Source organism: Colobus angolensis, unplaced genomic scaffold, assembly GCF_000951035.1.
Source record: "Colobus angolensis palliatus isolate OR3802 unplaced genomic scaffold, Cang.pa_1.0 Scaffold9, whole genome shotgun sequence".
NCBI lineage: Eukaryota > Metazoa > Chordata > Mammalia > Primates > Cercopithecidae > Colobus > Colobus angolensis.
This window is the reverse complement of record NW_012122931.1, coordinates 11,775,165-11,796,092: the sequence shown is the minus strand read 5'-3', so window position 1 is coordinate 11,796,092 and position 20,928 is coordinate 11,775,165. Positions and strand designations below refer to the sequence as shown.

Below are 20,928 nucleotides of genomic sequence, written 5' to 3'. Positions count from 1 at the left end.
ATTTAGTTTTTCTAGCTTGAACTTTATATTAATGAAATCATACTGTACAGTATATCCTTGTGCAACCCAGTTCCTCACTCAGCTTCTACATTAGAGACATAATCATATTGACAGTACAGTTCATTTTCATTGATCCGATCGATATTCCACTGTGTGACGACACCACAGTCTATCAGTTCTGTTGGTAGTCATGAGAACTATTTCCAGGATTTAAATAAAACCCAAAAAAAGCCCCTGTGAACATTTTTGTACATGTATCCCACCATATATGACCAAGGGGTGTGTGTATACACATAAAATTCCACCTAGGAGTAGAATTGCTGAGTGATAGGCATACGTAAATAGTTTTGTAGCACATACCCTTCAAACAGTAGTAAACGATATTCTCTAATACATTTCCAATATAACACCCGGCTTTGTCAGCCACCAAATCTTTTGCAAACCTAGGGTTTCACTGTTGGTTTTGTTTGTTTTTTTTAGAGACAAGGTCTCGCTCTGTTGTCCAGGCTGGAGTGAAGTGGTATGATCATAGCTTACCGCAAAGCCATGATCCTGGGCTCAACTGATCTTCCCGCCTGAGTACAGGCGCATTCTACCATGCTGATTTTTAATTTTCTTTGTAGAGACAGGGCTCTCACTATGTTGCCCAGGCTGGTCTTGAACTCCTGGCCTTAAGCAATCCTCCCACCTTGGCCTCCCAAAATGTTGGGATTACAGGTGTAAGTCACTGTGCCCAGCCATAATCACTGTAGTTTTAATGTGCTTTTTGATGATTACTAATGTGATTGACTATCTTTCCATATAGATGTTGGTCATTTGTATTTCTTCTGTGAAATGCTAATTCATGCCTTTTGCCAATTTTTCCATTGACAGGTTTGTCTTTTTTAATTGTCATAGTTCTGTATTTATTTCCTATACTAATTTTCTGTCAGTTTTTCTATACGGCAAATCTCAGCTTGTGACTTTTCAGTCATTTTCACAGAAAAGTATCTTTTAATGAATAAAAGTTCACAATTTTAATATTTTATTTTATACAATGTATATTTTGGACCATCTTTAAATAAGCCCTTCTCTACTCCAACGACCATCAAGGAGTATTCTATTTTGTCTTCTAAATGTTTTTAAATTTTGCCTTTCACATTTAAGTTATTGATCCATTTGGAATTTATTTTTGTGTGTGTACAATAGAAACTGTCTTCCTTTTTTTTCCCATGTGGACAGCCAATTATTGAAAAGTCCATTGATTCCCCAGAGATTCTGCAATGCCACCTTTTATGATATAAAGAGCCCATATACATGTGATCTGTTTTTGGGCTCTCGATTCTGTTCCATCAGCCCATATGTGTATCCTCATCCCAGTACTAGCATCGTAATTACTACAACTTTATAGAAAGTTTTGATATCCGGTAAAGCAAGCTTCCACAACCCATTCTTTTTTGTCAAATAGGTTGTAGCTCTTTCTCTGGCTTTTCCGTATTAATTTTAGAATTAGCTTGTCAGGCACTATGTAAAACCCTATGGGGGTTTTGAATAAAATTGTATACAATCTATACATCACTTTGAAATGAAACAAAATCTTCAAGATATTAAGTCTTCTTGTTCATGAACATGGTAGTGCTTTCTGTCCCGCTGTTGAGGACCATAAAAGTTTTCTCATTTAATATGTTAATATGTAAGTTATATTAATAGATTTTCTAGTATCATCAATCATTTGCTTCCTATTTAAGGATTTTTACCCCTACATTACTCAGTGACATTGGCCGCTGATTTTTCTTTCTTGTGCTGTCTCTGTGTTGAATGTCAAGGCAAGTGTCGCAGAAAAAGCTGGGTTTCATTCCCTCTTGTTCTAGACTCTTAAGGAGTTTGTCTAAGATTGAAATAATCTTTTCCTTGAGATGTTTGATAAAACACACTTGTAAAACTACCTGGGATAAGTGTTTTATCTGGAAAAATATGTAAAGATATTGATCCAATTTCTGTAAGTTAAATAACCTATTTAATTTTTCTATTTCTTCTGGAGTCAACTTTGCTAAATTATTTTTTTCTATTTTGCCTTAGTTTTCAAATGCTGGCATAAAGTTGCTAACAGTATTTTCTTATTATTTAAAATTTTCTGCTGCATCTGTTCTTTGTGTTTGTAGATTTATTCCTTTATTTCATTTTAGTTTTGGGGAAGCAGAAATAACTTTGTGTGTTTAATCCACTACATTGATGAGAGCAAAATCACACAGAAGGTTCATTCTTCCTTATCTGTAAGATGGAATTAATTACAGAACCCACTAAGGCTGTTGTATTAAGGATTAAATGAGTTAATACATGAAAAGTGTTTAGAACAGTGCATGGCACACAATAAGGAATCAAAAACATCATGATTAAATGATAGGGAATTCAGTTTCACTGAGATGATGTCACGTTTTTGTTGACTGAAATTTAACAATTTAAAGAAACAGTAACTGGTTATGGACTAGACTCTTTTAAAGAGGTGATGATTGATGTGGTTGACAATATTCTCATTCTGAAACAGTCTGGGTGTTTGTGCCCTGAAATTATGAACTGCACGTATGGTGTAAAATAAAATGTAAAACAAAGCAAGAGGTCGACTACAGGCTATTCTTAACACATAGTAGGCAATAAAAAAAAACCAAAAAAAACAAAAAACAAAAAACTGAGTTCTGGATGAGTAATCAATAACCAAAGAAATAATAAAATAATGAAGGTATAATAAAAGCCATAAGGAAAACTCTAGTAGTCTCAGAGAATTTTCATTATTAGGTGCCTTTTATTCATAGGTAAACACATAACTGACTTTATCCACAGGCCCTTCATTAGGGAACTCTCCGCTTATGAAAATATTTTTCTACTCTCTCTTACAGAGGGATGCCTATTAGGCATTCTACCCCCAGTCAATTTCTGTATATAAGTTTTGTCTACAAACAAAAACCACAATAAACCCAGCAAACAGATATTGAATTATTTAGGGGAAAGTAAAGTGACGCCTGTGATTTACTTTGAAATGCATAAAAAATAAGATGGATCACCTGCAATACCAGCACTTTGGGAGGCTGAGGTGGGTGGACCACTTGAAGTCAAGAGTTCAAGACCAGCCTGGTCAACACAGCAAAACCCCATCTCTACTAAAAACACAAACATTACCTGGGTGTGGTGGTGCGTGCCTGTGATCCCAACTACTTGGGTGACTGAGGCAACAGAATTACTTGAACATGGGAGGTGGAGGTTGCAGTGAGCAGAGATAGCGCCACTGAACTCCAGGCTGGGTGATAGAGTGAGACTCTATCTCAAAAAAAGAAAAAAAAAGATGGACTAATGGATGCTATGGATGATGAATAGTTGAATAAATACATGATAAAGCAACTGGCACAATGTCACTAGTAGAATTTAGATGGAAGTATATCAGCATTCACTGTAAAATTATTTCAACTTTCTATAATAGCTTAAGAATTTTCATAAAAACTATTGGGGAAAATGTGAACTCTCATACTTAGCAAGTGAAAAACTAAAATAAAAGGAATATAAAAATACTTATATTATACACACAGCAAAAGTTATATAGAAAGTTCATTATAATTTGTAAAAAAACATCAAGGCACCTATAAAATAAATGTGAAAGGATATTAACAAAATACAAATAAAAAAATAAACCCATGGAAAATATTCAGTTACCTCTAACCAAAGATGTAATTTTAAAATTAAAGCAAGCCTGAAATACCATAACACATCTACTTTCTTAGCAGAATTAAAACACCTGAGCGCACACACGTGCACGCACGTACACTCTCTCTCTCTTGCCTGGCAAAGCTGCCGTGAAAATGGTGCACTCATCTACAGCTGGCAGCCTTCACTGTAAACAAGCACTGCCCGTTTGGGAAGCAATTTGGCAGTCCCCAAATCATAGTGCTTATCAAGTCCTGTGACCTGGTGTCCCTCTCCTTAGAATATAACTGGAACAGTCAAAAGAAGCCAAAAGATGTTCATTGCAGTATTATCTACTAAAAGGATTAAATCATAATGAACAACCTAAATGGCCATCAAGAGAAGAAGGATATAGTAAATAATGACACATCTGTATCATGAAATATGGTGTAGACATTAAAAAATGATAATAATCGAAGCTCATGTAGAAATCTGCAACATGTTCATAACACTCAATCAAATGGAAAGCTATTTATAATTGACTGTGAGACTACAGGAATAAATGAAATGTGCATTGGCACTGTAAAAAAAAACATGAACAATTAATGAAAATGACATGCTGCCATATAAGGGGACTGTAGCTGACTCCTTTTCCTAAAATCTTCTTTCACCTTGCCGATGTATCTTTCAATTAAAATTAGATCATTAAAAAGCCAGTCTTATGACTGTCTACTCACAGTGCTGAGTTTGCTGCAAATGATGAGTATCCGGCGTTCGTACAGCATACTGGCGTACAGATGTAACATGTTGTTGACATCCACAGCCACAAAATATTCTGTCAGATTTCTCTAGGAGAAAGAAGAAGGCACGGTTTGTGGCTGATTTTGTTTCTTCTTCTTATAACAGTATCTAATAAGAGCCTAAGAAACAGAAAATAATCAGAAAGTATACTCTCTTCTTTCCCTGTCCTTTTCTTTCTACCCCGGAGGCCAAATCCCCCTCATGTGTAAAATCATGAACCATAAAGTTGGAAGACACCTTAGAGAGGAAGGAGCCTGAGCAATTACATCTTTGTGTAGTGATTACAACATGAGGTTGCAGACAGCACTTAGGTCAGTTCCTAAAGGTGAGCAGAACAGGAATTCTACATGTATCTTACAAATGAGGAAACCAAGACTCAGAGAGATTCTCCAAGATGGAACAGTCTAATAAGCAATGAAGACAGGACTGCTGCTCAAATCTTTGGGCCCCAGATCCTAGAACCTTCCCGATGTGCTGTGCCATACGCCTAAGCAAAAGAAAGTACCCAGGGACCAAAATGCTTCTGGCACTGAGCCCGTTTCTGTCCAGGAGATGCCACCCACGAAGGCCAGGCGAGCTCCTCTCCTGCCATCACTGCTGGTATCCCCTCCTTCACAGTTTACATTCGCTAAAACGGCTCAGCTGGAATTAAGGCAATTTTGAACATTTACAATTTCCAGGTATTTCACTCAAAAGGGGGAAAAAAAACTGAAGACAAACAGCAGCAAGTTGTGACAAAGCAGTGTTTTAACTAGCTTTTCTTCCCCCCTGTAGCCTGGGCTTCATTCTTTTAATTAGTACTATAGATTGGTACTCTTCAGGTTTCAGAAAAAAATGGAATGTGTTTCATTTACACAACGCATTCTATACCCACCTGACTTTAACAATACACATGAATATGCTAATTTCTTCAATGTTACAGGTTTTCAATGCCACACAATATAATCCTCTGAAAATGAAAGGGGTTGGGGAGGGAAGGAATGCCACTGCCAGGGGTTGCAGTTTATAATGATTAAAGATCTATAACCCATAAATTGAAGTAAACCAGGTGGATTTTACATGCAAAATAGCATAAAGTGCTTTTCAACAACATTATGGGCTGGGAGTAAAACTGGGCACTTATCTTATAATTTATTATTGTTTGACTGAAGTACCAGGTTAACCATCAACCTTTATAAATACAGAGCAACTGAATTAATAGCTCTATATACTAACTACCTCTCAAGTGCCAGCCACTGTACCAGACACTGTGGATGTGTAATTGTGCAATCTTCACAAAAATCCAGTGAGGCGTTATTCTTTCCAATATAAAGAAGTCTGGGAGAGGTCAGTAACTGGCAAAGTCAGATCTGACTCCACGGCCTATACGCTTTCCCTTATACCACATTGTCCCTCTTACACACATCCACCATGGGAAAGGTTCACATCTATTATTAAACATTTCATTTAATCTTCAAACTGCTCCTTGAACTAAGTATTATTATCCCTCTATAAAGATGAGAAAACAGTGGCACAGAGAAGTTGTATAATTTGACAAAGGTCATGCGGTAAGTGGATGTGACATGATTCAGTCCTGAGTGGGTCTGTCTCTAAACCCAGGCTCTTTTTATTCCACACAAAATTGTAGGTAAAACTCATATTTGGAAAAAGAAACAAAACAAGATCAAGTATGCCTAAAGAAAGGGAAATGCTTCTGTTAAAAGTTACTGTTACCCCATTCACGGAGTGATCTGTATGTGGTAGGCAACAGGTGTTCTTTCCAATCTTCCCAACAAGCCTGAGACAGGTATTATCATCTCCATTTTATAGATGAGGAAAAAAAAAAAACCTGAGCCTCAGGAAGTCTCAGTAGATGTCTAAAGGTCACCCAGCTAGAAAGGGCAGAGCCATGTTTCAAAACTACATCTCCTCAATCCGAAACTCATACCCTAACCATCACACCAACTTGCCTCTTAACAAACTCGGTGAAAAACGAAACAGCAAACACCAAAGGCAGTCAGAAGGAGTCAACCAGTGTATCTTGGTTCCTCCACTGGACGGAGGAATGCAGAGCTAATGATGTAAGGGTGGGGTTTGGCACAGCTCTCCTCACAAACAAAAATACGAGGCCCTTCACTGAGCATTTCGGTAAAAAGCTTAACTGCTGATGAATTACATGAATTTTTCTTTTAGGAGAGGATGGAAGTAAAAAGAAAATAGAAATGAGGAGCTTAAAGAAGGCCAGAAAGCCCATTAGCACTTTTGACAGATCCAAAGATAACTCTGAAGCCACCAAAACGTGGCCTCAAGAGTCTGCCAAGAAGCTTCACGCTGGGGAGAAATATGTTACACAGCTTGCCGTCCAAATAGGGAGACACAGCGTCAGAGACAAATCCTGCGCCTTATTTTGGTGGGAGAAAAAAAAAATCACAAGGATACTTTTGTGGATGGAGAAGGGAACATTTCTGAAATAAAAACACCATTTGATTGAGGCATGTTCCCCATCTCCAATCAGATTCTGAGCGACTCAGGTGCTTGTTCCAAAAACTCTACACAGGTATGTTAAAAATATGTAACATTTAGCCAAATTCTCTCTAAACTGTCATGTACTTTTTTTGGTATTTCTCATCCCATCTGTGCTGATTACCAAGATATTTGTGTCTAAACAGAAGCTGTCTTTCTTATCTGCTTCCTCCCCTGCCTCTTTCCTTCTGGGATGCCACCCGCCTGAGCGGGTGGGAGTGGGTGGGAGTGCCAACAGCCCTGGGAACCTCGCTCAGCCGTCGGAGCACCTGTGGGGCAGAGCAGGGCCCCAGGAGCAGCTGCAGGGAGCACTCGCAGCTCCCACCAAGCCTCAGTTCAGAAGCAGGCCCCATAGAGTCAGGAATCTCCCTCTCCCAGCCACACCAATCCTTACTCTCTCAGGCCTGCCATGCCTTTTCATACCCACAGGCCTTTACTTCTGCCATGTCCTCTGCCTCAAATGCCCTGCTCTTCCTTGAGGACACCTGCTTACTTTTCAAGGCCCAGCTCCAATGTCACCTCCCCCTAGGAGACTTCCTCAACTCATTTATCAAGCTCCCCTGTATGCTTCCATTGTCCCCATCTTCCAGTAACTCAGTTTTTTTTTAAGTATGTTTTTGCCACGAGACTGAGGTCCTGTTGGGTGAAGGTGCTTCTCCCATCATCCAGCAGTTTGATGAGAGCAAGCTCGGTGCAGGGAGGAAGCAATGGCTGAGGGCGCTGGTCACTCACTCGGGTGAGAGCAGTGCAGCGAGGAACGCACCAGCGAAGAAGATGGACCATGTGGGACATTAGGAAGAATGTAGCATGTGACTCTGGAAAACCTGGCTCTGAGTCGGATGAAGCAATTGATTACTCAGTAATGGTGAAGAACCTGTAGAAAAAGAACTGCCACTGGAAGCTGCACAAAGGCTGGTAAGTAGCTGGGGATGGTAGAAGGAGGGAGGGGTGACTTTTCATGGTATCTGTGGCTACATTTATTAAAAATGTAAATAAATTAGTGGTTTATCAGGTAACTGGGGTGAGGGCTATACAGAGAAGCAGGTGTTCATTTCACAGCCAGGCCAACCATATTTCTCCAATGGATAAGATTGGAGGATAGGAGAAGGGAGAGCTTCCGCCAGCAGGCTGTCCTCAGTCAAGACTACAGCCAGAACACATTACGAGCTTCTGCTGATAAAAGATACGAGACAAACCACTCTCCCAGCCCTTTGCTTCTTCCGTGGACTAAGTCCCCATCCTCTCATTTCTATCTCCTATAATCAGGCAATCAACACACACTTATTTAACTCCTATGTGCCTAGCACCCTCCTGGGAGCTAGTCCTGTAGAGATAAACTAACTGTGATCTCCATTTTCCTGCTTACTCTGGGGTGAGAGGGACATTAGACTCAGAAATCCAGTATGCAATGTACCATGGTTGAGACTACACTCCAGGCATGGCTGAGAAGCCTCACCCCCTTGATGGATATGCAGGAGAAGGCTGGAGAAGGTGTGACAGAGAAGACATTTGGTCTGGGCCTCCTAACAGGAGTTTACTCAGTGGACAGGGGAAGAAGCATATTCCAGGCAGCGGCAAAGACAGGGTGGGGAGAGGAGCTACAGGCAGGGAGGAGAGTGAGGGGCAGGCGGGGCGGGAGAGCAGGGGGCAGGAGAGCTAGGGACAGGGCAGTGCTGAAGGACCCTGACATGATCCTATTTGTGTTTCAGAAAAATCTTCCTAGAGGCTCTGTGGGAGACAGATAAGAGGGCAAACAGGAGACAGAACAGTCAACTAACAGGCTGCTGCCATATTCTGGGAAAGAAATGATTAAAATATACATTAAAATATCAATTCAGATCAAAGCTTTGGGTGTGGATGTCACAGATAATCTACAAAGTGGAATTACAGGACTTGGTGATGAATTAGGCTTGTGGAGGGAAGGACAAAAAAATCTCAAATGACTCCTGGGCTTCCAGATTACTATGCACCATACTTGTCCACTTGCCCAAATAGGTTTTTAAAGGAAAAGTCCATTCTTTTAATAAAGGATAAATACTCCTTCTAAAGTACCATAATTCCTGTCAAACATGGTATCCCTGGCCACCTTGTCCTAGGCCTAGCGTCCCGGGTGTAATGCCCCCATGGCTGAGCCTAAGTAACCACTTTCTTCTTCTCTGCCAATTACTTCTGTGTGACTCACCTACTTGGAAAGGAAAACCTTGCTTTGAGGACTAGTTCCCAGTTTCTGTGCTCAAAAGGTCTTGGTTTTCTTAGTGCCAGTAAGTTTTTAGGCTTGAGGATATTCCTTTCCTACTCATGGAGTTTAACATTCTTTCAGCTACACATACATTTATGTCCCCATGAGCATGTGCCTCTCTACCTAGCATCTCTTCTGGCCACACTCTCTAGGGCTGGGTAGCACAGCTACAAAGCTATCCACCACCCAGGCTGGAAAGGGCTCAAATCTGGGGAAGGTCTCTGGACAGAGCAGCCTGCAAGGTGCACTTCAGAAGAAGCCTGCAACACACAGCTCCTTAGATTCTTGGCTCCCACTTCTCATCTCTGCAAAGAAACATTGGTAAGTGTCAGGTCCAGTGCAAACCCCCGTGGCTCTAAATCCAGACAAAGAGAAAGGGAATGGCACCTGGCAAAACCCCCATCCTCCCAGGAGAAGCCTCATAATGGCTGCTCCCTTCTAGCTGTCCCTGCTGGCTCCTGTACCAATCCAGGTGGCTGGAGACTTGAGGCTCACTGTGATCCATGCCTGAGGTTACGAAGCAGGTGGGGGTGGTGGCGATGGGGTGAGTTGGAGTGGGGTGGGGATGGGAGGGGATATAGTGGGGCTTAGAGAGAAAGCGTCTTAGGTTCAATACCTTAGGGAAATGAGATAATCCTCAAACCAAAGAACTGACTCTAAGCTGGGTACTCCTTGGAGCCTTCGAAACAGATGCTAGTCCGCCCCACTGTCTGTCATTTTATTAGTCTTTGTGACTTTCCACTTCATACATGGTACACAAGATAAAGACCTACTGTCTTGTGTCTGAAGGCAGCTTCCAAGGCAAAAGGCTTAGTTTTGTCAGTGGGTCTTGTTTACTGAAATAACTCCTGTTCAAATTATATTTTACCATAATATAAATTTTTAAAACCCTCAACTGATTTTTTTTTTTAAGAATTTAAGTAACCTTAGTTGGGAGGGATTCTTTAAAGGGAATTGTAAATTTGGAATCTAAAACAATCTGCCTAAGAAAGAATCCCAGAAATTCACATAAGCAATCAAATCAGAGAAGTGTATTCTAGAAAGGAAAGCAGAGTTTACCCAGAGGTCAACTTTCATCCTTCCAAGTGAATGGAAAAACCATTAGAATAAACAATTACCTGACAACTCTTAAGAGCAACAATGGAATTCTCTATAATCGCAGTTCTTGATAATAGGTCTTCTACTACCACTTCAACTTTGTTTATGTTTGAAAGTCACGATGAGTTCATAAATCTTTTCTATATCATGGTGCATCTTTTGACAAACTGGAGTCTGGGCAATGTTATATGTAACTGTCCATTCTAACTGCTTTCCTCGCATCATTAACCACTTGGTATGACACCAACTAGATAATTAAGACAGGTTTGTTTAATATTCCAAATGAAGGTCTATATGATTATCCATTAATCAAAAGTAAACTTCAAAACCTGGACACATAAAAAAAAATCCTTTATACAGCTGGTTTACAATGTAATTATTACTATACAACTGTTCATGATCTGTGACTTTTTTTAAATGCAGGTCAACTGTTCAAAATTTATAAAGATTTATGCTCATTTAATTATTGCCTGCATAAAATTCACTCCTACATGTGTTATCTTGATAGACAGAGAAAACCCTGATGAGCAATTACAGAGTGATAGTTTTTCACTGAAAAGAAAGAAAATATTTTTACAAAGAAATTGTAGAAATAATGAGAATTAACTTCAATGGGGATCTGAAAGGGAAAAGAATTTCTTTTTTACGTTTGCTTTTCATTAATGTCTTGCAGACAAATTGGCCCAAAAGCCAACTGAAAGGAATGTTCTTTTTTCTTCTCCTGGGGGGGGGGGGCTACATGTTAATTCATCCATTCAGTCATTTGTTCAGTCAATACATACATATTGGGCATCTATTCTGTTCTGGGTATAGTGCTACAGTGAAACAAAAAAATACTGATCCCTGTCCTTAGAGAGGAAGAGAGGACATTTTACCAAACATTCAAACAATTAATTATATAACTTACACGTATGATGAGCAATTTCTTAGATGGGTAGGGGGAGCCACGGAGCCAGGGCCCAGACCCAGCAGCATCTCAATGCTTGGATCATACTGACAGGTGTGAATCCTGGTTTTAGCACTTCCTGGTTTGGCAAGTTACCTCACATCTCTGGGCTTCATTTCCTCTCCAGAACAGAGATAACAACCATACTATAAGGCTGTTGTGAAGATTTCAGAACATAACAAACAGTGCCTGATCTCGTCCACAGTAGATGCTCAATAAACACCAGCTCCTTCATCTCTTTTTTTACACTAACACGTCTCTGAAGCTGTCCAGGAGAACAGGATTATCTGGTGATAGAACATTATTAAGTTCCATATCCCAAAGCCTATTTATCCTTTTTGTTGCTTATGTTCCTTAGAGGAGATAATCAATAAATATTTACAAACCATCTATATTCCAGGCAGCGGAGCCCTGGGCTCCATTTGCCACACCAGTTCCAAGCTTCAGACATTCTGGTGTGAAAAGGGCCTGCTAAGACACTCTCCAGGCTCTGTGAAATATATGCTCCATGAAGGGAAATTAATCTCCATAACCATGAAATATGAGCAAAAACCTAGAAAAGATGTACTCCAGGAATAATGTTCTTCAGCCCTCAGCTGAAATTCAGATCTCAAGGGAGGTTAAGACTAGAATTCTGGGAGAACCAAGAAAAGGAGAAAAAGAAACAGATCACTGAAAGCAGCATCTCCATCACACCAGACATTGTCTTTGGACTCTACATTTAATACTTCATGAGTTTCTCACATTTTCCTTTTGTAGATAAGGACCTAGAGGCTCCAAGAAATTGCTCCAAGGTCCCAGGGTAGTGAAGCCCAGAATCTGGTTGTCTCTAAAATTCATGTTCTTTCCACTACACCAGATCATAAAGGAGTAACAACCCCACAGTTATTGCTTGTTTCAATTTACAATGCAGCAATTTAGTAATTTTAAATTAATCCTTGAAAAATTATCAAGAGATTAACATGCAAATTTGAACATGGCTAGAGCTCAATAGTGATTCTATGTCAAAAACCACACAAATTGGTCCTACAAAAGTTCAGATTCTCCTTAGAGGAAAGGCTTTCCTGCTTCATTTTGTAATTTGCTATATTTTTTAAAAAATCATTTCCTTTTTTTTCCTCATGAATAGAACACATCAATTCCAGGGAGGCAGTGGGGTACAACAGGAACAAAACGTTACAAACCTGGGTCGCTACACCCTGCTTACGAGCAGACCTTGCCACCTCAGCTCTATGGGTTCTGGGCTCCCTGTCTAAAACGGGGCTCACGTCTACCCCTCTCGGAGTAGCTCTAAGGATTAAAGCAGAATCATGTACGGTAGGAGTCTGGCAGATTGGTATTACCATTCCGCTTAGAAACAAACAAGGCTAGCCTTTTACTGGTTTGCAAAGGAGGATTTAGGGACAATGGGTCATGCACAGGGAATTGGTTCATTAGTGGCAAAACCAGCAGAAGGAATGTAAATTTTTTAAATAAATCCTAATCTCAATTGTGGTTTTGAAAAATTAGAAATGATCAGAACTTCCAGGTACCTTAAAATCAAGTTCTTAAGAAATTATTTGTTCTTAAAAGAAAAAAAAAAATTTTAATGTACCTAACCTAGGCAATCATTTTTATCATAACATTATTTATAGTAGAAAATGTAAGTATCTATTAGTAGGGAAAGCATAGTTAAAACAGTTAAATACAGTGAATTAAACGTACATTTATCTTTTCTTTCTCCTGATACCATCCTCCCAGAAAAAGTCACAGTAAAAGAATTTTAAAAGGCACAAATGCCGAAAAACAGGAGAAGAGTTACTAATGGAAGAAAGAGATCAAATTTTTGAAAGCCAAAAAGCAGATGTGACTAAAGAAGTGGTTTCCAACCTGGGGCCATTAGTGCCCCAGGGGGTATTTGGTAATGCCTGGGGACATTTTTGGTTGTCACAGCTGGAGGGGACTGTGCTACCATCATGTAGTCAGTAGAGCCCACCGAGGCTAAATATCCTATGATGTAAAAAACAGCCCCACTCAACAAAGAATGATCTGGCCCAAGCTGACAAGCATGTGACTGAGGTTGAGAAAAAAAGCTGAAAGCTACGGATAAGGTAGGCTGGCACAGCACTGAGCATTCAGCCCAACTCATAGCACAAAAACAATTCCAAAAAGGAACTGGAGACACCCAGAATCTCTGAAAGCTAGGAGAGGGGGTGCAAATAAAAATAGGAGTAATTCAATCCCAAGGATCTCCTCTCCCAGTTAACTGAGCTAGTCAACAGACTTTCCTGCACCTCTCCAGAGGAATATGTGTTTACTTTCTAGAAGAATAGAATCAGAAAGGCCTGGGGACACCAGATATAGTTGAGGACAGGCAATAAAGCCTTACACTGAAAATGAGTATTAAATGAAGGTATACATATTAGATGTTGACATGTCATAACCCACCATTCCTACTCAGCTTCCGGAACACTGGTATTAAAGCATACACTCCCGAAGCAAAGAAAACAGACCAATCCAAAGGAAAAGATTCTGATACTGACATTTGAGAGGCCCCTGCCCCGAAAATAGCCACACTAGTTCCAAGCTCCAGAAATGACTAACAGAGCATCCAGTCAGCTTTTTAATGCCTCACTCTTAAATGTGACGGGCCAGCCATTTGAGGAAAGGCTCTACAGTGAAAGTTATGGAACAAAACAAACAGAAGATAGGAATATTGAGCAAGAAAATAATACAAGGAGAAGAACAATTTTTAAAATCTATAAATAACAGTCTCACAGATGAGTGAAAATATTAATATAATGGCAGAAGTAAATTTCCAAAGGTAGAAAGATTCGCTGAAGAAAGTAGAGAGAAAACTAAAAGAGGAGATGGAAAATAGGAGAGAAAAAACAAGAAAATTTGAGGAGCAGTACAGGAGATTTAACATTTATCACAGAGGCCCCGGAGAAAGAAAGAAAAATGAAGAGTATTTTTTCAAAGAAATAATGTGAGAAAAGTTCTCAGCTCTAAAGGACATGAGTTTCCAGATTAAATGGAAACACCAAGTGCCCAGCACAATAGATGAAAACAGGCCCCTAGCAAGGCACATCACTGCAATTTCAGGACACCAGGAGAGACCATCAAAGGATGGTTACAATAAATAAATCACAGGAATCAGAATGGCTAAGACTTCTTAGTTGCAACAGCAAAGCTAGAAGTCAGTGGAGAAACATCTTCAAAGTTTGGAAGATACAGTAATTTCCAACTTAGAGTTCTACACCCAGTCAAACGATCAAAAGAAGAATAAAGAAACTGGGCTCACGCTTGTAATTCTAGCACTTTGGGAGGCCAAGGCAGGCAGATCACTTGAGGTCAGGAGTTCAAAACCAGCCTGGTCAACATGGTGAAACCCCATTTCTACTAAAATATACAAAAATTAGCCAGACATAGTGGTGGGGTACCAGTAGCCATGACTATTTGGGAGGCTGAGGCAGAAGAATCGCTTGAGCCAGGAGGTGGAGTTTACAGTGAGCAGACATTGTGCCACTGCACTCCAGCCTGGACGACAGAGCAAGACTCTGTCTCAAAAAAAGAAGAAGGAAGTTCTTTTTAGTCATGCTAGGTCTAAAAATGTTGCCTCTAACAAGTACTTTCTCAAGAAAACTACTGGCACATGTTTCACCAAAATGAGGGAATAAAATCAAGAATGAGAAATATGTGAAACCCAAGAATGCTTATGTGACAAAAAGTTGTATAAGAAAGGAAAGGTAATCTAATCTACTAACTGCTTCAGCATGCTCATTAAAACATAAACAGTAACTTCTGATTTAACGTAAAAATGCTCTAAAGGTATAGAAAGAATGGGAGAGGGGAAATATGTGACTGAGAGAATGCTGTTCTGTGTGTTTCGGGGTGGGGAGGGTTATAGGTGGTAAAAGACCAAAACTCTCATCTTCTATAGGAAAATCAGTAAGTGATATCTGTAACTGAAAAAAAATTAAGATTTAGCAATGTGAATAAGTTATTCAAAATACAGAGGGAAACACAGCTGCTAAAAACTTGAAAGTAGCTGGGCAACTTGAAAATTGCTGGTTGTCATCAACAACTATGTAGTACTACATGTTTTTAAGCCATTAATACGCATTACTTTCATAAGAATAAAAATACCACTAAATAAGTATATCATTAAAAAGGATGAAGCAGGTAGATATGAACACTTTTTAGAATACATTAAACCAAAAAATAGCATCATATTTATGTTTAAAAATCATCTACAACACACACAGGTACTCACACATATAACACTAAATTCCTAGAGAAAGATTTCATCAAACACTTGAGAGACAGTGGGATTGGGGTTGGGGGGGATGGTGGTAATAGGGGCCTTTCATTTTTTTCTCTATGTATTAGTATTAATTTTTTACAACAAAATATTTGTGAATAATTTTTAATGACATAGATAGATGTTCATAGTACATTGTTATAAGAAAAGCAGATACAAAGTGTGTACATTTTGTGTGCTTTTAAAAATGTAGCTTTCAAAACTTAAGAAAAAAATTAAAAGAATACTTTTGTCTCAAACAAAGTATTACTCAACCCCCAATGGAAGCAATGGAAATTAACCTGCTCTGAATAAAACAGGAGCAGGGATCCAATGCTCTGATCAGTTAGCCATCTACCTCTATGAGGGCTCCCAAAGCAACACTAGGGTTCCCGGTGGCACAGTTTGAAAACTACATGTCATAAAAAGGAAGGATGAAAAAACTCAGAAATAGATCTCTGAGATGGGGGATTATGCTTGATTTTTCTTTCACCGTTGTATGATACACATACACACATACCTTTCCTATGATTTGGTACTATTTAAGTAATAATTATCTGTTCCTGAAATACCTATATAACCACCTAAACCTGACAGATTTTTCGAAGGATGGAGATTGCAATATAGCTTTACTAATCTTTTCAAGTTATAATTCTATATTTATATTGCCTATTTCTCAAGCCAACTATCATTTGTCTTTTTCTAGAAATTTTCTCTTTTCACAATCTTTAAATGTATCAAATAAGTTTAAAATTGTATTCTTTTCACAAATTCAGTTTTTAAAAAGTGCTATTTTTCAATTTTACTTTAACAATATTCCCTAATAAATTAAATTACTATTTCTTTTTCTAGTTTTGGTTATTTTTTATTACTATTTTTTTTTTAAGCTTCTTGAAAGTCAACTTCATTGTTTTCTAAATTCCTTATTTATATAAAAACATTCAAAGCTATGAATTTTCTCCAGAGTGTGGTTTTGGCCACATCCCTAAGGTACTTGTTTAGTGTCCTCATTGTCATTAATTTCTAAATAATAACTAATTTCAATTTTTATCATCTTTGATCCAACTGCTATTTCAAATAGATGAATATTTTTAAATCTTTAATTATTATTATAGTTTTCATTCACTGCTATAAAAGACAGTGACCTGTGAGAGTTTAATACGCTCTATTTTGAAATTTTTGGTATGATTTAGTACATGATCAATTCTTGTAAATGTCCCATGGCATTTTAAAATAATCCTTCAGGCCGGGCACGGTGGCTCAAGCCTGTAATCCCAGCACTTTGGGAGGCCGAGACGGGCGGATCACGAGGTCAGGAGATCGAGACCATGCTGATGAGCACGGTGAAACCCCGTCTCTACTAAAAAATACAAAACACTAGCCGGGCGAGGTGGCGGGCGCCTGTAGTCCCAGCTACTTGGGATGCTGAGGCAGGAGAATGGCGTAAACCCAGCAGGCGGAGCTTGCAGTGAGCTGAGATCCTGCCACTGCACTCCAGCCTGGGTGACAGAGCGAGACTCCGTCTCAAAAAAAATAAATAAATAAATAAAATAAAATAAAATAATCCTTCAGTAGCCTCCTTCACAGCCTCTGCTTCTGCTCTTCCTGCACTACTTTCCCACTTCTTTTTGGATTTCTCCACTGTCTAAACTGAATTGACTGCAACTATCAGTAATCATCTCCTTTACATTATGCAAATTCCCAAACTCTCTGGCTCATGGTAGCTTCCTCTGTCATTAGGGAAATAGTTTTCTCCTTTTGCTCATCATTTCAATGGAATTTTCTGAGAGATGAAAGGTAAAAATCATGGGCTCAAAGTATAGCACAGTATGTAAGAGCTCAGCCTCAAGAATCCAGAAAGACCAATACTTGAATTCTGACTTTACCATTTATTTCCTGTAGGATCTTGAATATGTGACTTAAATTTTCAGGGCTTCTTTTTCCTTATATTAAATAATTATGGTAGTTACCACGTAAGCTTGTTGAGAGAGCTAAACGTGAAAATGGAGAAAAGTACCAAATATACCATATTTCGAGTAGTAGTAGTCAATCAACGTTATCTATTGTTGCTGAAATGGGAACTCTGGTCTGAATTTTTTATTAATTAATATCAAACAAAAAGGATGCAATATTTTCTACCACAGTTTGATCATACAGATAATACACTACATGGATATGCTTGATAATCCCAACTTATCAAGACTGTTATCTAATCACAATACTACAGCCTAACTTCATTCGTTACATTTGATCACCTGACATTTGTAATCTGTTCTATAGACAACCCTTAGAAAAATTTCCTTTCTGTGAATCTACAGTAGTTATGAAAAGGTATACCACATATTCCAGTACTTTTCTAATCAAGCATTCAAGTATATGCCCAAAAGAACTGAAAGCAGAGACTCAACCAGGCATTTGTACACCAATGTTCAAAGCAGTATTATTAATAATAGCCAAAGAGTAAAAACAACATCTATTGATCCAAGTATCTATTGCTGGATGAACAGATATGCAAAATGTGGTCTATACATACAATGGAATATCATTCAGCCTCAAAAAGGCAGGCTATCCTGACATAAGGTTCAATGCAGATGAACTTTGAAGGCATTATGCTAAGTGAAATCACTCAGAACAAAAGGACAAACATTGTATGATTTCACTTACGTGAAGTACTATATGGAGAGTAGTCAAATTCATAGAGACAAAAAGCAGATTGATGATTGCCAGCGGTTGCAGAGACAGGGTAATGGGGAATTGTTTAATGAGTACAGAGTTTCAGTTTTGTAAGATACAAAAAGTTCTGGACATTGTACAAAATATGAATGCATTCAAAACTACCAAGCTGTACACTTAAAAATGATTAACATGGTAAATTTTATGTTATGTATTTGTTACCACAATTTTTAAAAAAGTAATCAAGTGTCTAAGTGGTAGACATTCTTTATCTGATTCTACATAGTACTATTTATAAACATAGTAAAACATTTTGAAAACATGTCAAACGCTAGACTAGATATGTCATTCAGCTTGTTCAGAAGGCAAACATCAACCTTCTGCTCTCTCACACTCTAGTTCACTGCTCCTATGTCCTTTGGAGGTAGGGATGGAGGCCCTCATACTTTACCCACAAATACTTTATTCTCTGAAAGATAAATATACAAGGGTAAGAAGTAGAAGTGTAATTCTGCTTGAGTTGATCTACCCTAATAAACCTCTATTTGGAAAATTCTTTATATGGAAACATTTCACTTATAATAGCAGAAATGCGAAACAATCTAAATGTTCTACAGTGAGAGAATGGCTAAATAAACTACAGAGTAAATGGAATATTACATAGTTGACAAAAATAAGTCACATGAATGAAAATGGAAAATACGTTTTTATAATAGGTGATTTAACTATGTAAAAATACATTCTAAAAAGAGGGAATCAAATATCATATTAATACATAATTACCTTTGAGAAATAGGAATAACAATCCCTCGTCTTTATACTTTCTATGCTTTGTAAATATTCTCTATTTGTTTTGTTTTTATAATACACTTCAGTTCTATTTGTTTTTATAATGTGTTCTTTTTAAAAATCATAATTTTTATAATTATACTTTAAATCACATCCTTTATTTATTAAAACAAATAGGCAGAAAACAGAGAAGAATAAAAATTTAATTTTTTCTTCCCAAGTACTTACATTCTCAGGGATACTGGGAAGTTCTCTGGTATCAGGCACAGTAAAATAAGAATGCTAGAAAAGAAAAGCAAAAGTGATTTATTTCTGCTAAAATGTTTAACAATTGCATTACTCAGAATTCAGGTAAATGATTGGAAAATATTTTCTTACTCAGATAAGGAAACGGTTTCACTCAGAAGAAACACCCATGGAATATTTTCTTTGGATAATGTCAGATTGAACCAGATGCATTAAATCATCACTTTGGTAGATGGAGTTCTTTTCTATGAGAGGAGAACTTCTTTGGGAGATACAAAAAGAGTTCAGGCCAGGAGTGTTGGCTCATGCCTGTAATCTCAGCACTTTGGGAGGCCAAGGCAGGTGGATCACATGAGGTCAAGAGTTCGAGACCAGTCTGGCCAACCTGGTGAAACCTCGTCTATACTGAAAATACAAAAAAATTAGCCAGGCATGGTGGTGGGCACCTGTAATCCCAGATACTTGGGAAGCTAAAGCAGGAGAATCGCTTGAACCCAGGAGGCAGAGGTTTCAGTGAGCTGAGATCGTGCCACTGCACTCCATTCTGGGCGACAAGAATGAAACTGTCTCTAAATAAATAAATAAATAAATAGTTCAAAGAAGTTAAATGCCATTCTGGCTAACACGGTGAAACCCCGTCTCTACTAAAAAAAAAATACAAAAAAGAATTAGCTGGGCATGGTGGCGGGCGCCTGCAGTCCCAGCTACTCGGGAGGCTGAGGCAGGAGAATGGCATGAACCTGGGAGGCGGAGCTTGCAGTGAGCCGAGATCGCGCCACTGCACTCCAGCCTGGGCGACAGAGCAAGACTCTGTCTCAAAAAAAAAAAAAGTTAAATGGCTAAACACATGAAAGGCATTGGTTTCATAATTTATCGTTTAGTAAGGCAAGTGTATTCTAGGAACAAAATATCACCAGATTCACTCAGCGATGATTTTTACCAACCAAACCTGTCATCTCATTTCAGAATCTGAGATTATATTCATCTACAAAATGTGAGCAAAATCTGCCCCAAAGGCCTAAGTGATGTTCAGAATAGCTCCAGTTGCTGGAGCACTGGAACTGAGACCATTACAGATGACTAAGAGTAGAGAAATTCTGCCCCCGAAGCCCACTCCATCATAAGCCTCCTGACTGGAGACTCAGTGGAGTTGAAAACTTGACCTCTTCAAAGAACTTCCAATGAGGCATCTCCATATGTAACAAGCATGCATCCCTGAGTTAAATGACAACAGGCTGAACTGATGACACCCTTTGCTGCTATTAAAGACTCAGAAGACAATGGCAAGCAGGAACGAAAAGAGCTTGGTGCCGGCCAATTAAAGACGGGATTGTGCAAAGGCCAGGAAAAGTCACATGCAGAGAAGGTCAGCTTAGCCATGGCCTAAGTTCAAACCTGGACCCCCAAGTGACATTTCAAGAAGTTGTCCACCCCAACCCCCACTCTTGGGTGATTGCAAAATAGGTAGGTGTCTAGAAGAATGAGTTGTATAGGCTTTACGAAATGAAAGGCCCTGGGGACAATCATAACAGTGATGATGACAACAATAATTGTATAAGGTACTCGTCCAATATTCAACAGATATTTGTTGAATACCTGCTACATGAAAGGCATTATGTCTAGTACTCTGTAAATGTTATCTCTAATTCCCATAACAAATTTTGAGATAGATATTATCTCCATATTACAAATGGGTAAATT

At 38.7% G+C, this 20,928-nt stretch overlaps 1 protein-coding gene across 1 annotated transcript in view; it reads right to left on the bottom strand.

Annotated features, from left to right (window-relative positions):
- The window catches only part of DENND1A (DENN/MADD domain containing 1A), a 497,552-nt gene that overhangs the window by 264,868 nt on the left and 211,756 nt on the right, over positions 1–20,928 (bottom strand). The window contains exons 6-7 of the mRNA XM_011931409.1: positions 19,210–19,263; positions 4,389–4,499 (exon numbers count right to left, since the gene is read on the bottom strand). Of these exons, the coding sequence (XP_011786799.1) occupies positions 4,389–4,499; positions 19,210–19,263 (165 nt within the window). The remainder of the gene's footprint in view (positions 1–4,388; positions 4,500–19,209; positions 19,264–20,928) is intronic.